The 16,574-nt window shown below is 38.1% G+C and overlaps 1 protein-coding gene across 1 annotated transcript in view; it reads right to left on the bottom strand.

Moving 5' to 3' along the window:
• Positions 1 to 16,574, bottom strand: part of LONP2 (lon peptidase 2, peroxisomal) — an 87,801-nt gene that overhangs the window by 19,789 nt on the left and 51,438 nt on the right. The window contains exon 11 of the mRNA XM_060083572.1: positions 14,229 to 14,362. Coding sequence (XP_059939555.1) covers positions 14,229 to 14,362 — 134 coding nt within the window. The remainder of the gene's footprint in view (positions 1 to 14,228; positions 14,363 to 16,574) is intronic.

Genomic DNA, 16,574 nt, shown 5'->3' with positions numbered 1-16,574 from the left:
AGCTAGGCAGAAAGTAAGAAATCTGGTCCAATCTTTCATTTTATACTCAAGGAAACTTGAGACCCAGGAAGGTGAAGCAAATCGCCTGATGTCCACAGCAAATCACAGACAGTCTCAGGGTTCTGGACACCCGGCTAAGGGGACGTTTTGTCCCACCTAAAGTCCAGTCTAGAAAAGCTGCCTGTAGCTCAGGAGTTCCTTGACAAGGCAGCTGGGTGGTAAATTTAGAGATTAGAAAGTTTTTTTCCTGACTGAAAATAATCAACATATCTGGCATTACATACACGGATTCCCTTCTATGACTGCTGTCAGAAAAAACCGTGCAAGATGTGGAAATGAGCAAAACATAGATTACTGGATATGCTGTCCAGTGTGCCCTTCCAGGCTGTCTGTGTCTCAGCGCCTTTCAGCTATTTTCCTGTAAGTTGTAAGAAACTAATAGTAATACAAGTGATTCTTGTCCATAGAAATGAAAATGAATGTTGTCCTCTCCCTTTCCCAAGAAGCTGGTTTTGCAAATTAATTTCAGCATTCCTGATTGCCTATATAGATGTCTGCTTTCTGAATTCTCCATGGAACCATGGTTCTCTCATTAATTAATGAGTTCATTAAAATCTTTAACACATGTTCATTTTATACCTGTATAGTAGTGATGATTTTGCCATTAAAAATTATTATCCTTTAATACTGAACAAAAACACTGTTTCTAAAAAGTGACAAATTCTCCCAGTAGCCAACTCTTAACCACTAAGAGTAGTTGAAAGGTTTAGATTAAAAAGCTTTAGGGCCTCAGACAGATATACCAAATTGCTTTAGATACAAAAGCATGAAACTTCCCATTTTCAGTATTCCTGATTTTGGGTAGATCCTCAGAAATATCCAGGTGAGGTACAACTGATGCTCCTTATTTCCAAGAGGCCTTGGAGTCAGATAGCCTGGGTTTGTGGTCCATTTCTTACAAGCTTGTACGATTTGGGGAAATTTCCTTAACCTCTTTTTTTTTTTTTTGGTAACTCTTTTTACTATGGTAAAATACATATAACAGAATATTGATCATTTTAGCCATTTGAATTGTACAATTCGGTGGCATTAAATATATTCACAATGTTGTTGTAACCTTCACTGCTACCTATACCCGAAACTTTTTTTTTTTTTTTTTGAGGTTCGCGGGCCTCTCACTGCTGTGGCCTCACCCATTGTGGATCACAGGCTCCGGACATGCAGGCTCAGCGGCCATGGCTCACGGGCCCAGCCGATCTGCGCATGTGGGATCTTCCCGGACCGGGGCACGAACCCGTGTCCCCTGCATCGGCAGGCGGACTCTCAACCACTGCGCCACCAGGGAAGCCCCCAAAACTTTTTTTAATCATCTCAGTATAAACTCTGAACCCATTAAATAGTAACTTCCCATTCTCTCACCCCCACAGCCCCTGGTAACCTCTATTTTACTTTTATGTCTCAATGAATTTGCCTATTCTAGCTACCTCATCTCATATTAAGTGGAATTATATAATATTTGTCCTTCAGTGTCTGGCTTATTTCACTTAAGCATAATGTTTTCTAAGTCCAGCCATGTTGTGGTATATATATCAAAATTTTATTCCTTTCTATGGCTGAATAATATTCCACTGTATGCAGACACCACAGTTTGTTTATCCATTCATCTTTTGATGTACACTTTGGTTGTTTCCATCTTTTGGCTACTGTGAATAATGCTGCCATGAACACTGCTATTGTTTGAGTTCCTGCTTTGAACTCTTTTGGATATATACCTAGAAGTAGAATTGCTTGGTTACATGGTAGTTCTACATTTAAGTTTTTGAAGAATTGATGGACTATTTTCCACAGCAGCTGCACCATTGTACACACCCACCAGCAATGCACGAGGGTTTCAATTTCTCCACATCTTCACCAATGCGAGGCTTTTTATTTTCCACTTTATTTTATTACAGCCATCATACTAGGCGTGAAGTAGTATCTCATTGCAGTTTTCATTTGCATTTATCTAATGACTAACAATGATAAGCATCCTTCCATCCGTTTATGTCTTCTTTGGAACAAGCGTCCATTCAAGTCCTTTATTTTTGAACTGAGTTGTTTTTTGTTGGTTGAGTTACAGGAGTTCTTTATACATTCTGGATATCAATCTCTTATCAGACATGTGATTTGCAAATATTTCCTCCTATTCTATACATTGTTTTTTCTTACTTTCTTGACTGTGTCTTTTGATGCACTAAAGTTTTAAATTTTGATGAAGTCCAATTTATCTATTTTTTCTTTTGTTACCTGTGCTTTTGGTGTCATACTCATGAAGCCATTGCCAAATGTAATGTCATGAAGATTTTCCCCAAATCTTTTATGCCAGGAGTTTTATAATTTTAGCTCTTACGTTTAGGTCATTGATCAATTTCTAGTTAACTTTGGTATATATAATTAGGTAAAGGTCCAAATTCATCCTTTTGCATGTGAATATCCAGTTTTCCCAGCAATCATTTGTTGAAAAGACTTTCCTTTCCCCACTGGTCTAGGCATCCTTATTAAAAATCAACTGACCATATATGTGACGCTTTATTTCTGTGCCCTCTATTCTATCCCATTGGTCTATATGTCTGTCCTCATGCCAGTATCATACCAGCTAATTACTGTAGCTTTGTAGAAAGTTCAAACTCGGGACATGTGAGCCCTCCATTTTGTTCTTTTTTAAGATTGTTTTGGCTATTTGGAGCCCACTGCAATTCCACATGAGCTTGAGGATCGGCTTTTCCATTTCTCTGAAAAAGGATATTGAAGTTTTGGAAGAGACTGCATTGAATCTGTAGATCTTAACAATGTTAAGTCTTCCTATCCATGAACACAGGATATCCTTCCATTTACTTAGATCTTTAAAAATTTGTTTCCAGCAGTGTTTTGTAGTTTTCAGCACACAAGTCTTTCACCTCCTTGGTGAGATTTATTCTTAAGTATTTAAGTCTTTCAGATGTTCATTGTCAATGGAACCGCCTTCTTAATTTCATTTTCGGACTGTTCATTTCCCTAATCTCTTTAAGCTCCATTTCCTCATCTGAAAAGAGAGAAATGGTACCTACACTTCAAATAGTTGTTATAGGGATAATGGATATAGGAGACATAGGAATAATGAAAGCATAGTATAGCTACTGAAGTTAGACTTGGAGCTGTTCAGCCTAGATTAAAATCTTGACTGACATTTACAACCTGTGAACCTTGGGGAAGTTATTGAATCTTCTGTGCCTTAATTTTCTCATCTGTAAAATGGGCCTAAAAACAATACCTATCTTACAGGGTCATTAAAGGAATAAATGAGTAAATACATGTAAAATGCTTAGGACAGAGTCTAGCAAATAGCAGGAACTTTATAATGACAATTAGCCTTCCTGCCTGGATTATCACGTAGCCTTCTAATTTGGTTTCTCTATCTAGTTTCCTACTATCCCTTTTATTCACTACTTGTAAATGAATCTTTCTAAATCACTACTCTAATTACATCATTTCCAGACTTAAAATCTTTACTAGTTTCTCATTACAAATTAAGCAAATTCTTAACTTCTAAGAGGTGCATCCAAGATCTACCAACATATAGTGTCAAATTACCTTTCTAATCATAGTTCCCACTGGAATCCCTTTTAAACTGAAGGAGTAACCACCACCCAGGAAACGACTAACATTTATGGAGCAAAATCTTGGGTAAGAAACTGCGCCCTAGATTCCCTATTTGTAAAATGTCAGACTAGATGAACTCTAATCCTACCATACCAATTCATCACAGTGCCTTATACAATATAGGTATTGAATTATGGTCTGGTGAATTAAGTTGAATTTGGCTACTGCGTTTTTTTTTTTCCATTTTATTGGAGTACAGTTGATTTACAATGTTGTGTTAGTTTTAGGTGTACAGCATAGTGACTTGCATTCTTAAATTGCATTCTTAAATCTTTTTTTTTTTTTTTGTGGTACGCGGGCCTCTCACTGTTGTGGCCTCTCCCGTGGCAGAGCACAGGCTCCGGATGCGCAGGCTCAGCGGCCATGGCTCACGGACCCAGCCGCTCCGCGGCATGTGGGATCTTCCCAGACCAGGGCATGAACCCATGTACCCTGCATCAGCAGGCGGACTCTCAACCACTGCGCCACCAGGGAAGCCCTTGCATTCTTTTTTTTTTGTTGTTGTTAGTTTCTGCTTTATAACATAATGAATCAGTTATACATATACATATGTTTCCATATCCCCTGCCCTTGCATTCTTAAATCTTAATAACATCTATGGACAAATGACAAATCACCAAAACACTTAATCATTACTTTGATTTGCCAAGAAACTATCAGGTCTTTAATACTGGCTTTGTCAAGTAAATATAAAGATTTTTAATAAATGAAAATTAAGTATGTGACAAAATTATTACCGAATGATTAAATTTTTTTCTTGAAAGTTGAATCCAATCACATTGGGCTCCTGCATCCTGAAGAAGCAGCAAAATGAAACTTACAGATTGGCTGAACTATATTTGTGTGCTGGGCGTAGGACGTGTATTACTAGGTATATTAACAGGTAGTTGACAGAGAGGTCGTATATGAACGAATGAATGGGAATACTGTTTACATCTCAATTCCTCAGCATACATGGGTATGTAAACATGGATCCAGACCCCATTTAGGCATGAAGAGAGATTTGTATGGCTGCAGTTATAAAACTACTTTTTTTAAAAAAAAAACCAAGTCTACTTTAGAAATTTAGATGAGATGCTGAGATTATAAGTGGCTTTGTTATTTCTTACAAGATAATAGAAATATGTGCCTCAAAGCTAAATTGACCAGAGATAAAAAGCATTTGAGAGCCTTCTCTTAGGAAGGCAGAAAGGGGAAAACAAAATATCTAAAAACCAATCAGAGAAACCTGAATATTTTCAACTATATAATTTGTCTGTCAGTTTCAGGTTAATCTTTTCCAAAAAACTATCTTCCCAGCCAGAGGAAGTGTGCTACACGCAACTGAGATTCAAGTTACTGACCCTGGCTGCCAAAGCATTTGTGCCTGCATATTTTCAATCTGTTTTTCTTTCTTTCTTTTTTATTTTAAAAGAACTAGTTGTAATGGGGCAATCTGTGGATCAAATGCCCAGAAAAACCTTCATGCTAGCAATAAAACATTTTAAGCCCTTTCTGCCAATATTTTCTTCATTATTTTGGGGATGATAATACAACCTTAACATTACCAAATACATTTTCTTTCAAGTTTACCTACTAAACATTTCTATATAATAACTGTTGAGATACAGATGGACATTAGGATTGTGAACCATTTCTCAATTTTAGTAATAGTTATCTATTCATAAAAATAAAGAACATGAAAAAAGGTATCTGGAAAACATTTTTTTTCCATCTATTTACCTATTCAAATCAATTCTGAGATGTAAATAAATGACCATTTTATCTAGATTTACCAAAAGTAATTTTTAAAAGCTACAATATTTATAATAAATAAAATGAAGCTTTCAATGATCAAGTCAATGCCTCTATAGCACTTTAAAAACCAGCATTTATCCCACATCTAAAAATTATTTGTTTATATATCTATCTCCCCCAGTGGACTACATACTTGTTAGAAGTTCTCTTTCATCTCCTTCCCAGAATCCAATCTAGAACCCAGCATACCAATAAGTATTCAGTGACTGTTAGCTGACTCACTTACTGAATAAATCAGTATTATACAAAGGTCCAAGACATAGGACCCTAACTTTATACCAGACAAGAGAGCTTGTACCGTCTCCCAGGGTTTTTTTTTTTTTGCATTAATAAATCTCATTTCCTGTGTTAGAGATTCAGAAAATAGTCTTGGAGAATTACTTGGATTAGCAGTTAAGATGCAGACACCGGGCTTCCCTGGTGGCGCAGTGGTTGAGAATCTGCCTGCCAATGCAGGGGACACGGGTTCGAGCCCTGGTCTGGGAAGATCCCACATGCCACGGAGCAACTAGGCCCATGAGACACAACTACTGAGCCTGCGCGTCTGGAGCCTGTGCTCCGCAACAAGAGAGGCCGCGATAGTGAGAGGCCCACGCACCGCAATGAAGAGTGGCCCCTGCTCGCTGCAACTAGAGAAAGCCCTGGCACAGAAACGAAGACCCAACACAGCCAAAAAATAAATAAATAAATTTAAATAAATAAATAAATAAAATTAAAAAAAAAAAAAGATGCAGACACCATCTGTAGTATTTTTTTTGTAGTATTTTTTAAAAGTATTGTTTTACTATCTTGTAACTTAAGGCTGGTTTTGATAATATATGTCAGTGACACCCAAAGGCCACTGTATCTTCCTATATGATTCATTAACTGGAACAATGACTTTTTAATTTTTAGACAATATTTGATTTTCCTGTTTCCAAATAGAGTTTAAATAACAAACGTTTGTCTCCTATCATACGTAAGTAGGATTTTCCCTTTATTACAGCTTCCTTCCAGTCTACGTAGGCAAACAAATCTCTTAAACCAGGCCAGTATTTAAGAGGGAACAATCAGTAAATCAGCATAAATGTCAGAACAGAATATCTTCATGACACTGGCAGTATATACCAATCTAACACTTTCATCTCAAATTTGACCACTTGATTTTAGACGTTTGGACACAACATGCTGCCTAATATCCCTACAAATGCAAAGGATTTAGCATAGAAAGTCTTAAGCTAAATTTAATTAGATCTTGGTTTGCAAAATCCAATTAGCTGTAACAGAACCCTACAAACCCCCAAAGCTTTAGAATCAGCAAGCCAGGTAGGTGCCCTGGTACTAAAACTCTCTCTGAAGTCCATATTCCTTAACAGTTAACCTTAGTTGTTCCTTTGACTATTAGAAAATCTTATTTGTCCCAAGTCACTAATACAATCAAAGGAAAGATAAGCATGAACAGATGAAGCAAGACTTTAAATACTAAAAATGCAAAATGAATCAACACTTCTTAGCCCTATCTGTGCAACCTGGGTCTTTAATAAGAAATCAGCTTAGGTTTGATGGATGGATACTCAACAGCACACACTTAAATGCTGGCTTAGAAAAATCCTTCTGATAATAAAGCGTCTTAGATTGTGATGACTATTGAACTGCTACAGCCTTTTAAATCAGTAAATTCTGTAAGGATGTGCAGAAATTCTCAAAGTCACTGCTTAAAGATTAGGAAAATGTAGGCCAATTTAAATTCGGCCCCCATAACAACACTAAAACTGTGGCTCATCACACTGTATTCAAAGACCTCTTAACATCAGACGTAGGCGTTTCTTCAGAAACTAAAAATCTGACTTCTGAGTATTATTATAACAATCTAAAATAAACAGCCCAAGCATCTGGTCTGTGGTTTTTGGGTTCAGAGGCAAACACACAAATTACTCTCTCTTTTTTCTTCTAACTCTAGCCAGAAAGGAAGATATGGGATTTAGGTTAAAATGTTTGAGGATTTTTATATGTAACTGGAACCAAGTAATAAGAAACGACTCAATTATCCTCACTTTATTAAAAACAGCTAACAAAGTTTTTATGTCCCCAAACAAAACAAAACAAACAAGAATATCAACAAAATCCACATTAAAAGCTGACAAGTAAAGGTTGCTTCCGTTGTTACTAAAGAATCATTCATTCGCTTGTGGGTCTTATTAAGCTCTTCTCCCCTGAAGGCCCACCCAACAGAGTTACACAGCTATTCTTAACTGTTCCGGCAGCACAGAAATTTCCACTCTCTATTAACAACCCATCAATGCCATCTCTCACAGGGTTGGTCTGTATGATGAACGGAATGTGGCAGAATTGAGGATTATAAAAGCCTGCAGCTTCTGTCTTGGGCTCTCTGTTTCTCCCTTTTGCACAGCACACTCTCTGGGGAAGCCAACAGCCGTGTCCTGAGTCTAGGAAGAGGCCTAAGTGGCGAGAACCTCAACATCTGGCCAACAGTCAGCAAGGAACCCAGGTTGCTATGAGATATTGTGATTTTAAGAAGTGTTTCTCATCTGTATCTGCCCATCACCCAGGCTCACGGTTCCCAAAGCCTTTAGAATATCCTAAGTGTCGACAGTGATAAAGCTGTCTTTTGTTATGTGAATGAGGTGACTTTTAGGGGCACCTAGGATGGGTGCTGGTTGCCAGGAGATTAGAGGGTTGAAACTTTCTGTCCCACCCACTGGTATCTAGGGAGGGGGGAAGGGTCTGAGGTTGAATCAGTCGCCACTGGCCAATAATCTAGTCAATCATGACTAAGTAACAAAGCCTCCATAAACCCCCCAAAGGACAGCTTTTTGGTCCATTTTTGGAGAGCTTCCCTGTGCCAGGGTGCCAGGCCCCAGGCTCCACGAGGACGTGGTCTCCTTTGTTCCGGATCTCACCCTATGTAGATGATTCGTATCCTTTAATATCTTTTTATAATAAATTGGTAATCTAGTGGGTAAAGGGGGGGATCTCCTGAGTTTGGTGACACGTTCTAGCAAATTAAGCCCGAGGAGGGGGTCGTGGGAAACTCCAATTTGAGCCAGTCAGTCCAAAGTACAGGGAATGACCCTGGTGTATGACCTGCCTCTAGTGGAGGGCAGTCTTGTGAGACTGAGCCCTTTGCCTGTGGAATCGGATGCTGGTAAGTGTCAGAATTGAGTTGAATTCTTAGACACCCAGCTGGCATCCCAGAATTGCTTGTTGGTGTGGGGAAGCCTCCACATACATGGTGGAATTGGGTGGGTCTCGGAACCCTTTTCAGCTAACAGCCATATCAGTGAGCCTGGAGGCAGATCTGCCCTGAGCTGAACCTCCAGTTGGCTGACAGCTTGACCAGAACCTCACAACTACCCAGCTAAACTGCTCCTGGATCCCTGACCCACAGACACAGTGAGATGATAATCGCTTGCTAACTGATTTACTAAGTTTTGGGGTAATTTGTTACACAGCACTGAATAATGTAAAATCCAAAAGATAAAGGGACAGATCCTGCAACAGTTAGAAGACTGCTCCAAGAAGTCAAAGACAAAAGAATTTAGCAAAAAGTTACACAAAGCTCAGAGGTTACTTCCTGAAAACATTATATATAGTATTTTCCATTAATATAAGAAATTCATGACATTAGACAAGAGAATGGATATGCTTCAGATTTGTCGATGACTAGTAGGAAAAAAAAAAAAAAAAGAGCTGAAAGGATCAAAAACACTTGTTTCTCCTGCAGGAACAGCTTCCTGTTTTGGTTACAAAGAAGTCATGCTTAAAATAACCATGGTAAAGCATGCTGAGGGTCTGAGAAGTCAATGGCAGGAAGCCACAACAAAGAGACCTGAATGCAGCCCGACAGAAGATGATTCCTCCGGAGAAAAGGACCCAAGAAAGGCGAAGGAAAAAGCTACCCTAGCAAATGAGTGGGAGGTAAAGTGAGGAAGGCCCATCAGAATGCGGCTCCCCTCTCAGCATCTGCCCCCCCGCCCCGCTCCAGCAATGAGCAGACTTGCTAAAGTGGCAGGCAGGATACCTCTCCTCCAGCTGGCATGCTCTTGCTGACAGCCAAGAGTGCGGTGACCCAGGAAAATTAAGCTAGTGAAGGAGGAGAATCGTGCTGTAAACTTTGAATATTTTATTTTGATGCATTTTAAACTGTGAAGTCTGGAAAGGATACACCAAAAGTTAAGGATATTATATCTGCCTGTTTCCACTATATTAGGTTGATTTCACTGTCCTACATAAGGCAAACATATCAGAGAAACAATACATGTTGAAATGCAACTCACTCAAACTGAACTAGAGAAACTCCTAGAGTTAGATCTGTGGTCTAGCCAGCCCAACGTTTTGTGGCCAGTGGGGGGCCCAGGGCATCTATCATGAGAGGATAGGCATGTTTTCACTGACATCAAATCCTAATGCTTGTGACTCATACCACCCAACCACTTAGCCCTTTTTCCAATCTACAGCTTCTGTTTTCTTATGGACTGGGAAGTAGACAGCTAAGTTTATAAAGATGTGTTTGTTAACAGAGTCAAATAGGCAAGGCTCAGTGTTTATTGGGGAATTCTGTGAAAGGACTTATGAATCAAATCGGAGTCAAACCAGACAGCTGCTGAGAATCCTACTCAACTAAGATTTTATAATAGTCAATCAAGTCACCCAAAGGTATGAAACAAAGGCTATAGAGACTGGTAATTCTTCATAGGCATTTTTTCTACCTCCTTTGTCTATCGTCACTATTTCTATTCAACATCTTCCTGGAGGTCCCTGCTAGTTCATTAGGAAAGAACCGAAATAAAAGGTATAATGATCAGAAAGGAAAAAGTAAAAACTGACATCATTTGCATTTGTGATAACTGATGTTATATGTAGAAAATCCAAGAGTCTACAGTAAGAATTAATAAGTCAATTTGGCAAGTTTGCTGGATACAAGTCAATGTACTATTCCCATATACTAGCAACCAAAAAAACTAGAAAATTAAAAATTAAAAATACTATTTATAATGATACACACACATAACACACACATACAAGGATCAATTAACTAGGAATATATTCAATATCTAAAGAAAAATATGCAAAAGCTCACCACTGAAAACTATTAAAACACTTAAAAACATTTATTAAGACAAATAAATGAAGCTAGCCATGAACTTAAAGACTTGATAATATCAAATTGTCAATTCTCCCCGAACTAATTTACAGATTCAATGCAATCACAATCAAAATATCAGGAGGTGTTATTTATTTATTTACTTATTTATTGGTAGAGATTGACAAGCTGACTCTAAAATTAACACAGATATTTGATGGACCTACAATAGCCAAGGCAATCCTGAAGAAAAACAAACCTGGAGGATTTACACTACCAGTATCAAGACCAAATGAGATACAGTCATTCTTGAAACCGTGTTTGATGCTGCTACTGTAAAGTTCATCCAAAGTACCCACCACCCACTTACCATAAGTCAGCTAGTTTAATTCATTTTTCCTTTAAGTGTTTATCTAAGATCTCCATAACATAACCACATACATATTGCTTCAAGTGACATTTAAAAAGCTTATTCATAATAACATCTAACACACTTCATGAATAACTGTTAAACCTGTTAATTTTGTCTTTTTTCCTAAGCAATTTTTCAGGTGACTTCGATGAGAACAGTTAAGAAACTAACATCTTGAGGTATATTAAGTTTAATGTAGCTTCTCCAATGAATACCATATTTTTCAAAAATAATTGAGAGTGCTCCATATTCTGAGAAACTTTATAAAGATTGGTTATAAAGTGAATCTTTCTTTGCTGAGGATAATTTTTGAGGAAAAAAATCTCACTAGATATTAACTGGACATAGATGGTACATGAGTGACTGAACAAATGGACATACACCTAACTCTTTAGAGAGAAACATCCAAATCTGCAAAACTGAATACATGGAACATGTGTGTCCTTGGCTAAAGGCAGGCAAAAGCAGAATAAAACTTTAGCCGCAAACTTTTATCTTTCAACCCAACTAATATCCCAGAAAGGAAAAGGGCAATTCAGAACACACTAATAACATACAGAAAAACATAGGCAGTGCTGCTTTTATGAAATAATTCCCATACTTTATAGGGAAGTGACCGAAACCATAAATATTCCTCCTCTAACACAAATCAATTGGAACTCTCACCCGCCTTTTAAACTCTGTTATTTGTTCTAACAGTTAAGACCCCACAAACACAAAGACAACTGTTCACAGACCAGTATTTCTGGGCCTACTCCAGAAAGTTTGTTCGATATGCTGAGGTTTCTGCCTGTCTTGTGGCCTGAAATTACTTTTCTTCCTGGCAGCAACTCTAGGTCCAGCAATACTTTTAACATTAAAAATAGCTCCCTCACTGCATTACTTGAAATTTCTAAAACAACTTCTATTTTAGACTCTAATTTTACGTAATTCATTTCTTAATGAGAAACTTTCAGTTACTAAGCTAGCTGCATTTGAACTTTGTGGCATGAGAACCCAATAGAGACTTTTTTTTTTGTAGAAATTTTTCTTTTGGCTTGGTTGAGGTCATAAACATCAATTCAGAATACCTTATAATTATTTTACTAAAATCTGGAGGAGAGTCACCTACAGTAACTCCAGGGTGTCTTACAATGTAAGACCCAGCTTGGAGTCCATGTATCTCTAATAAGAACTACAATCAAAATCATCCTCTCAAGAGACAAGTACTTGTCCTAATTATTTATTCATATGGGTGTCCTAGGTAATATCTTAACCACCTAAGTCTGCTTAACTATGTTATCTTTTACGATTTGTTCTGTGAATCATGGATTAAAAAAAAAAACCAAATAAATGTTACCATGAAACACTGGAGGTTCTCACACGGTTCACAAGCTGAACAAGTTCTTGAGTATTTCTGGGTTACCTTTAAATAGCTAATGTGGTCACAGATGTTATTAGAAATATGCTAATGGATGTGTAAGCACTGTATAACTATGGAACGCTTCTCTTAACATCAAATCCCTCTGACTGTGTTATTATAAATTCCAAAATAAACTGTCTAAATCCTAAACACAATTTTCAAAATGTGTTAACCAGATAAACTCATTTCACTCTCTGCCTTTCTATTACATCACAGACAAGAACAAAAGGACACAGGCTCGGGTGCCAGAGGCCACAGCACGAAGGGAATGTTCTAAGAATAAAAAGGGGAAACTCATGAGGATCTAGCCCTTATATTTAGAAAGGGAAAAAAGAGAAAAATACATTAGTTCTACACTGTCACTGTCAGCTACACTGAGTGACACAATTCTTAATAGGCTATCACTCACCTAGGGTACTTTTTAAAAATTCAGATTTCTGAAAATGGTGGTCGGAACATGTGTTTATCTTTAAACTTCCTCTCCAAATCCTATTAAAATGACAAGAAACAAACAAACAAAAAGGATAAACCCACAAGAACAAAAAGAGTAAGAAAGAAGAGAAGAGATGCTGACAACATTTTGGATAAGCGCAAGTAGATGGGCAAGAAGTAATAAACACTTAGCAGGCTAGAAAATGTGGAAACTTGAATGTCTGTGAGGGCGGGGGTGCGGTGGTTATCCACAAAGGCTCAGGAATTTGAGGTACTCCTGAAAAGATGGGTGAGAAGTGGGACTAAAGACAAGTTTTTTAAGTCTGTGTAAGAAATAATTATGGGTTTAAGATCCCTCTCCTACTCCACATAACAAGGGCCCTCCCCCTCCCCAATTCAACAGAAGGTGGGAGGTTCACTCTCTGGAGAAATGAACTAGTGAGGTTCTAGGCACAGTGCGAGCAGGGGTGAAGCACATGTGAGGAAGAGGAGGACTAGGGAAAGTCTACTCTTTGGATAATACTGAGGTTGAATGTACTGCGCTTAGCAATAGAAGGAGAAGCAGGGAAGATGTTTAACTGCATCTGTTCTACTGAGCTTACCACAAATTATATGGTTTGTGATATGGTTCTTCAGCTATATTCATCAATGTCCTTTCTAGAAAGAGCTATGGAAATGGTAGAACATCTAATAAGTCTCCTTACTATGAAAGAGTAAAGAGATTCTCTACTACTCAAGTCATGTGTGTGAAAGCAAATTTTGGCAACTATGCAGCAGCAATGGACTAGGGCAAGAAGTTAAGACATTTTAACTGGGCACCGAAGGAAATGTCCACATGTCATTAACTTGAGGAATAGACTCCTTCCCTTTTTTTCCTTGTCACCACCTCCACAATTATTTTTCAAAGAAAAAATAGTTTAAATTACATCTTAAATGTGTACCTATCAAAGAAAATGTGTGAGGAAAAACAAATATTACACATGAAGCTATTCCACAGAACAAAGATCTGCCCTTGCAGTACTTGGACAGCTTGGATTTTTCTCTTTTTTTTTTCTTTTTACTGTTGTAGCAACTTTCTATGTTATAAATATTGAATGACTTAACAATCTGGATCAGAAGGAAAAATGAGAACGCCAGAACCCAAACATAAAGTGTACCATCATTACAAAGCTGGAGAAATAATATCCCTAAAACATTAATACTATGTATTATTCCTGCTAAAACTCTGTATTATTTGTAGAAAAGAATCCTCTTGATAAAATACATCAATCATTAAGTTTTACTTACTCACTGGATGCATTTACCCACGGAGAAATATGTGCCGTTGCTCCAAGGACCACCCCACACTATCCCTCCACATCCAACTTTTTTCGCCATTTACCCCTAGCCACCAAGCCTGTGGGCACCAGATCAAAGTCACAGACCTTCTCCCTCAGCCACATCGGGACGGTCCAACCTGGCATCTCTGTGCTGTCCCTCTGCCACCTTCACAGCAACAGCTCGGCAAATGGCCCCCAGCTTCCTGTCCAGAGAGCGAACCCCTGCCTCTCTGGTGTACCTGTCATCAAAGAAAAATATTTTATTTTTGGCTAAACACCACCTGTAAAAATAGAAGTCATGTAATTAACAACTATCCTAAAGGAAGTGTACATTTAAAAGTTTATTACAGTTTCTTGTTTTTTGTTGTTGTTGTTGTTGTTTTCTGTATGCGGGCCTCTCACTGTTGTGGCCTCTCCCGTTGCGGAGCACAGGCTCTGGATGCGCAGGCTCAGTGGCCATGGCTCATGGGCCCAGCCGCTCCGTGGCATGTGGGATCTTCCCGAACCGGGTCCCAAACCCGTGTCCCCTGCATCGGCAGGCGGACTCTCAACCACTGCGCCACCAGAGAAGCCCCTATTACAGTTTCTTTTTTTTTTTTTTTTTTTCAGTACGCGGGCCTCTCACTGTTGTGGCCTCTCCCATTGTGGAGCACAGGCTCCGGACGTGCAGGCTCAACGGCCATGGCCCACGGGCCCAGCCGCTCTGCGGCATGTGGGATCCTCCCAGACCGGGGCACGAACCCGTGTCCCCCGCATCGGCAGGCGGACTCTCAACCACTGCGCCACCAGGGAAGCCCTACAGTTTCTTGAGTACTAACTGCCTCACCTTTAAAAATTCCTTTGTAAAGTATTCTTATTTCTTAAATATTCAGAGTATTTCCAGCTACAACTTTTCCTTTTACATAGAATATCTTGGACCATTACGCTATACTTAAAAATGAATTATTGGTTCTTCAATTTATAGCGCCAAAGTAAATTTAGCAGCACATAAAACATAATTTACTCCTTGATGATATGTGTAAGTGCTTTCTTAAAATCTGTCGACTTAAGAAAATTCTGATAAATTTATTATACATGAAACATTGCTGAAAGAATCAGAAAAATAATTTTTTTCCAAGCTAAAGCAAAAATAATTTGAGACAGAAATCTAGTCTTTACCTGGAACTGTGCTAATTACCTCTATTTAGTGTCTTTTCATTGTAGAGACTTCTAAAGAAAGAAATATGCTAATGATGCAAGCATTGTGGTATAGTGGAAAAGGTTCTAAATGTGGTTAAGCAGAGCTGTCTTAAAAAACATATATGTTAGACTCAAATTCCATAAGCCACTCATAATCCTTTATACAGTATAATCATTTTTGGCCACTCAGCTCTGGATGAGTTTGAATGGACAGCATCAGCTAGAGAATGAAGTTTTATCTGAAAAACTGGATTTGATTAGGCAGTCAGACATATATTCAAGACTCTGGGGAAGCAGATTTTTTAAGTTCTGAGAAAAGACAAATAAAATTCTTGGCTAAACACTCTAAAGTAAAAAACTAATTTCAATCAAAGGAATAGGAAGATAAAGGAATAAAGTCCATATTATACAAATGCATGTAATTTCAATGTGAAAGAAAATAGGGAAGCACTTTAAAAATAAACCAACCAACATGTAAAAACAAAAACAAAAACCCAATGTAGCTTCCTAGACAACTATTTGATGAGCTCAGATGAAAGGGTCTGGACAAAAGATGAAAGAGAAGGGCCTGAAGATGCTTACAGAGGGATTGTCTGAACATGCAGAAATGGTACCAGGAAGTTCAGAATGAACTGGAGCTTGCCAAAAATAATAAGGACATCAACAACAAAAAAATACTTTTTTAGATGTTTAGAACAATCATGGGCTAGGAACTAATGCAGACAGTATAATATTAACAGCGACTGGAGGAACGTAGACACATCAACTGCTGGTTTGGTTTAGTAATTTTAAACCAAAAAAGGAAGAATCACCAGTGTCAAATAAGAATTGGTTAATGTTTCCTAACCATGACTAGATGATCATGAAGACGCTCATTTTCAGAGGACATAAAACTAACGTACTGGATGATAATCAAGATGAAAAAAAATCAATTTGCTGCAATGGTAGCTGAAACTAACATGTATATTAAAATATACATAATTGTAAACGTCTACATCTGGGCTTTAAAAAATTCAACCCTATAAAGATGGAATGAGATAGACCAAGTGCAGCAGAAATTCAAAGAACTAAAGGTGTTGGGTAACTGTGCAATAGGCAAGAGGATAACCTAAAAAATCTAAGAATCTTGAGACACAGTCATAAAATAATACAGTCAGAATAAGAAAATCAGTGGTCTTCTTACACCGTGAACTGTTTAGGCTACGTCTGAAACACTGAGTTCTGCTCTGGGTGTTTATTTTAAAAGAGACATTGACATCACAGGAATCATTC

This window comes from Mesoplodon densirostris, chromosome 19, assembly GCF_025265405.1.
Source record: "Mesoplodon densirostris isolate mMesDen1 chromosome 19, mMesDen1 primary haplotype, whole genome shotgun sequence".
In the NCBI taxonomy this organism is placed as follows: Eukaryota; Metazoa; Chordata; class Mammalia; order Artiodactyla; family Ziphiidae; genus Mesoplodon; species Mesoplodon densirostris.
Note: the sequence above shows the minus strand (reverse complement) of the source record. Positions and strands in the feature narration are given on the sequence as shown.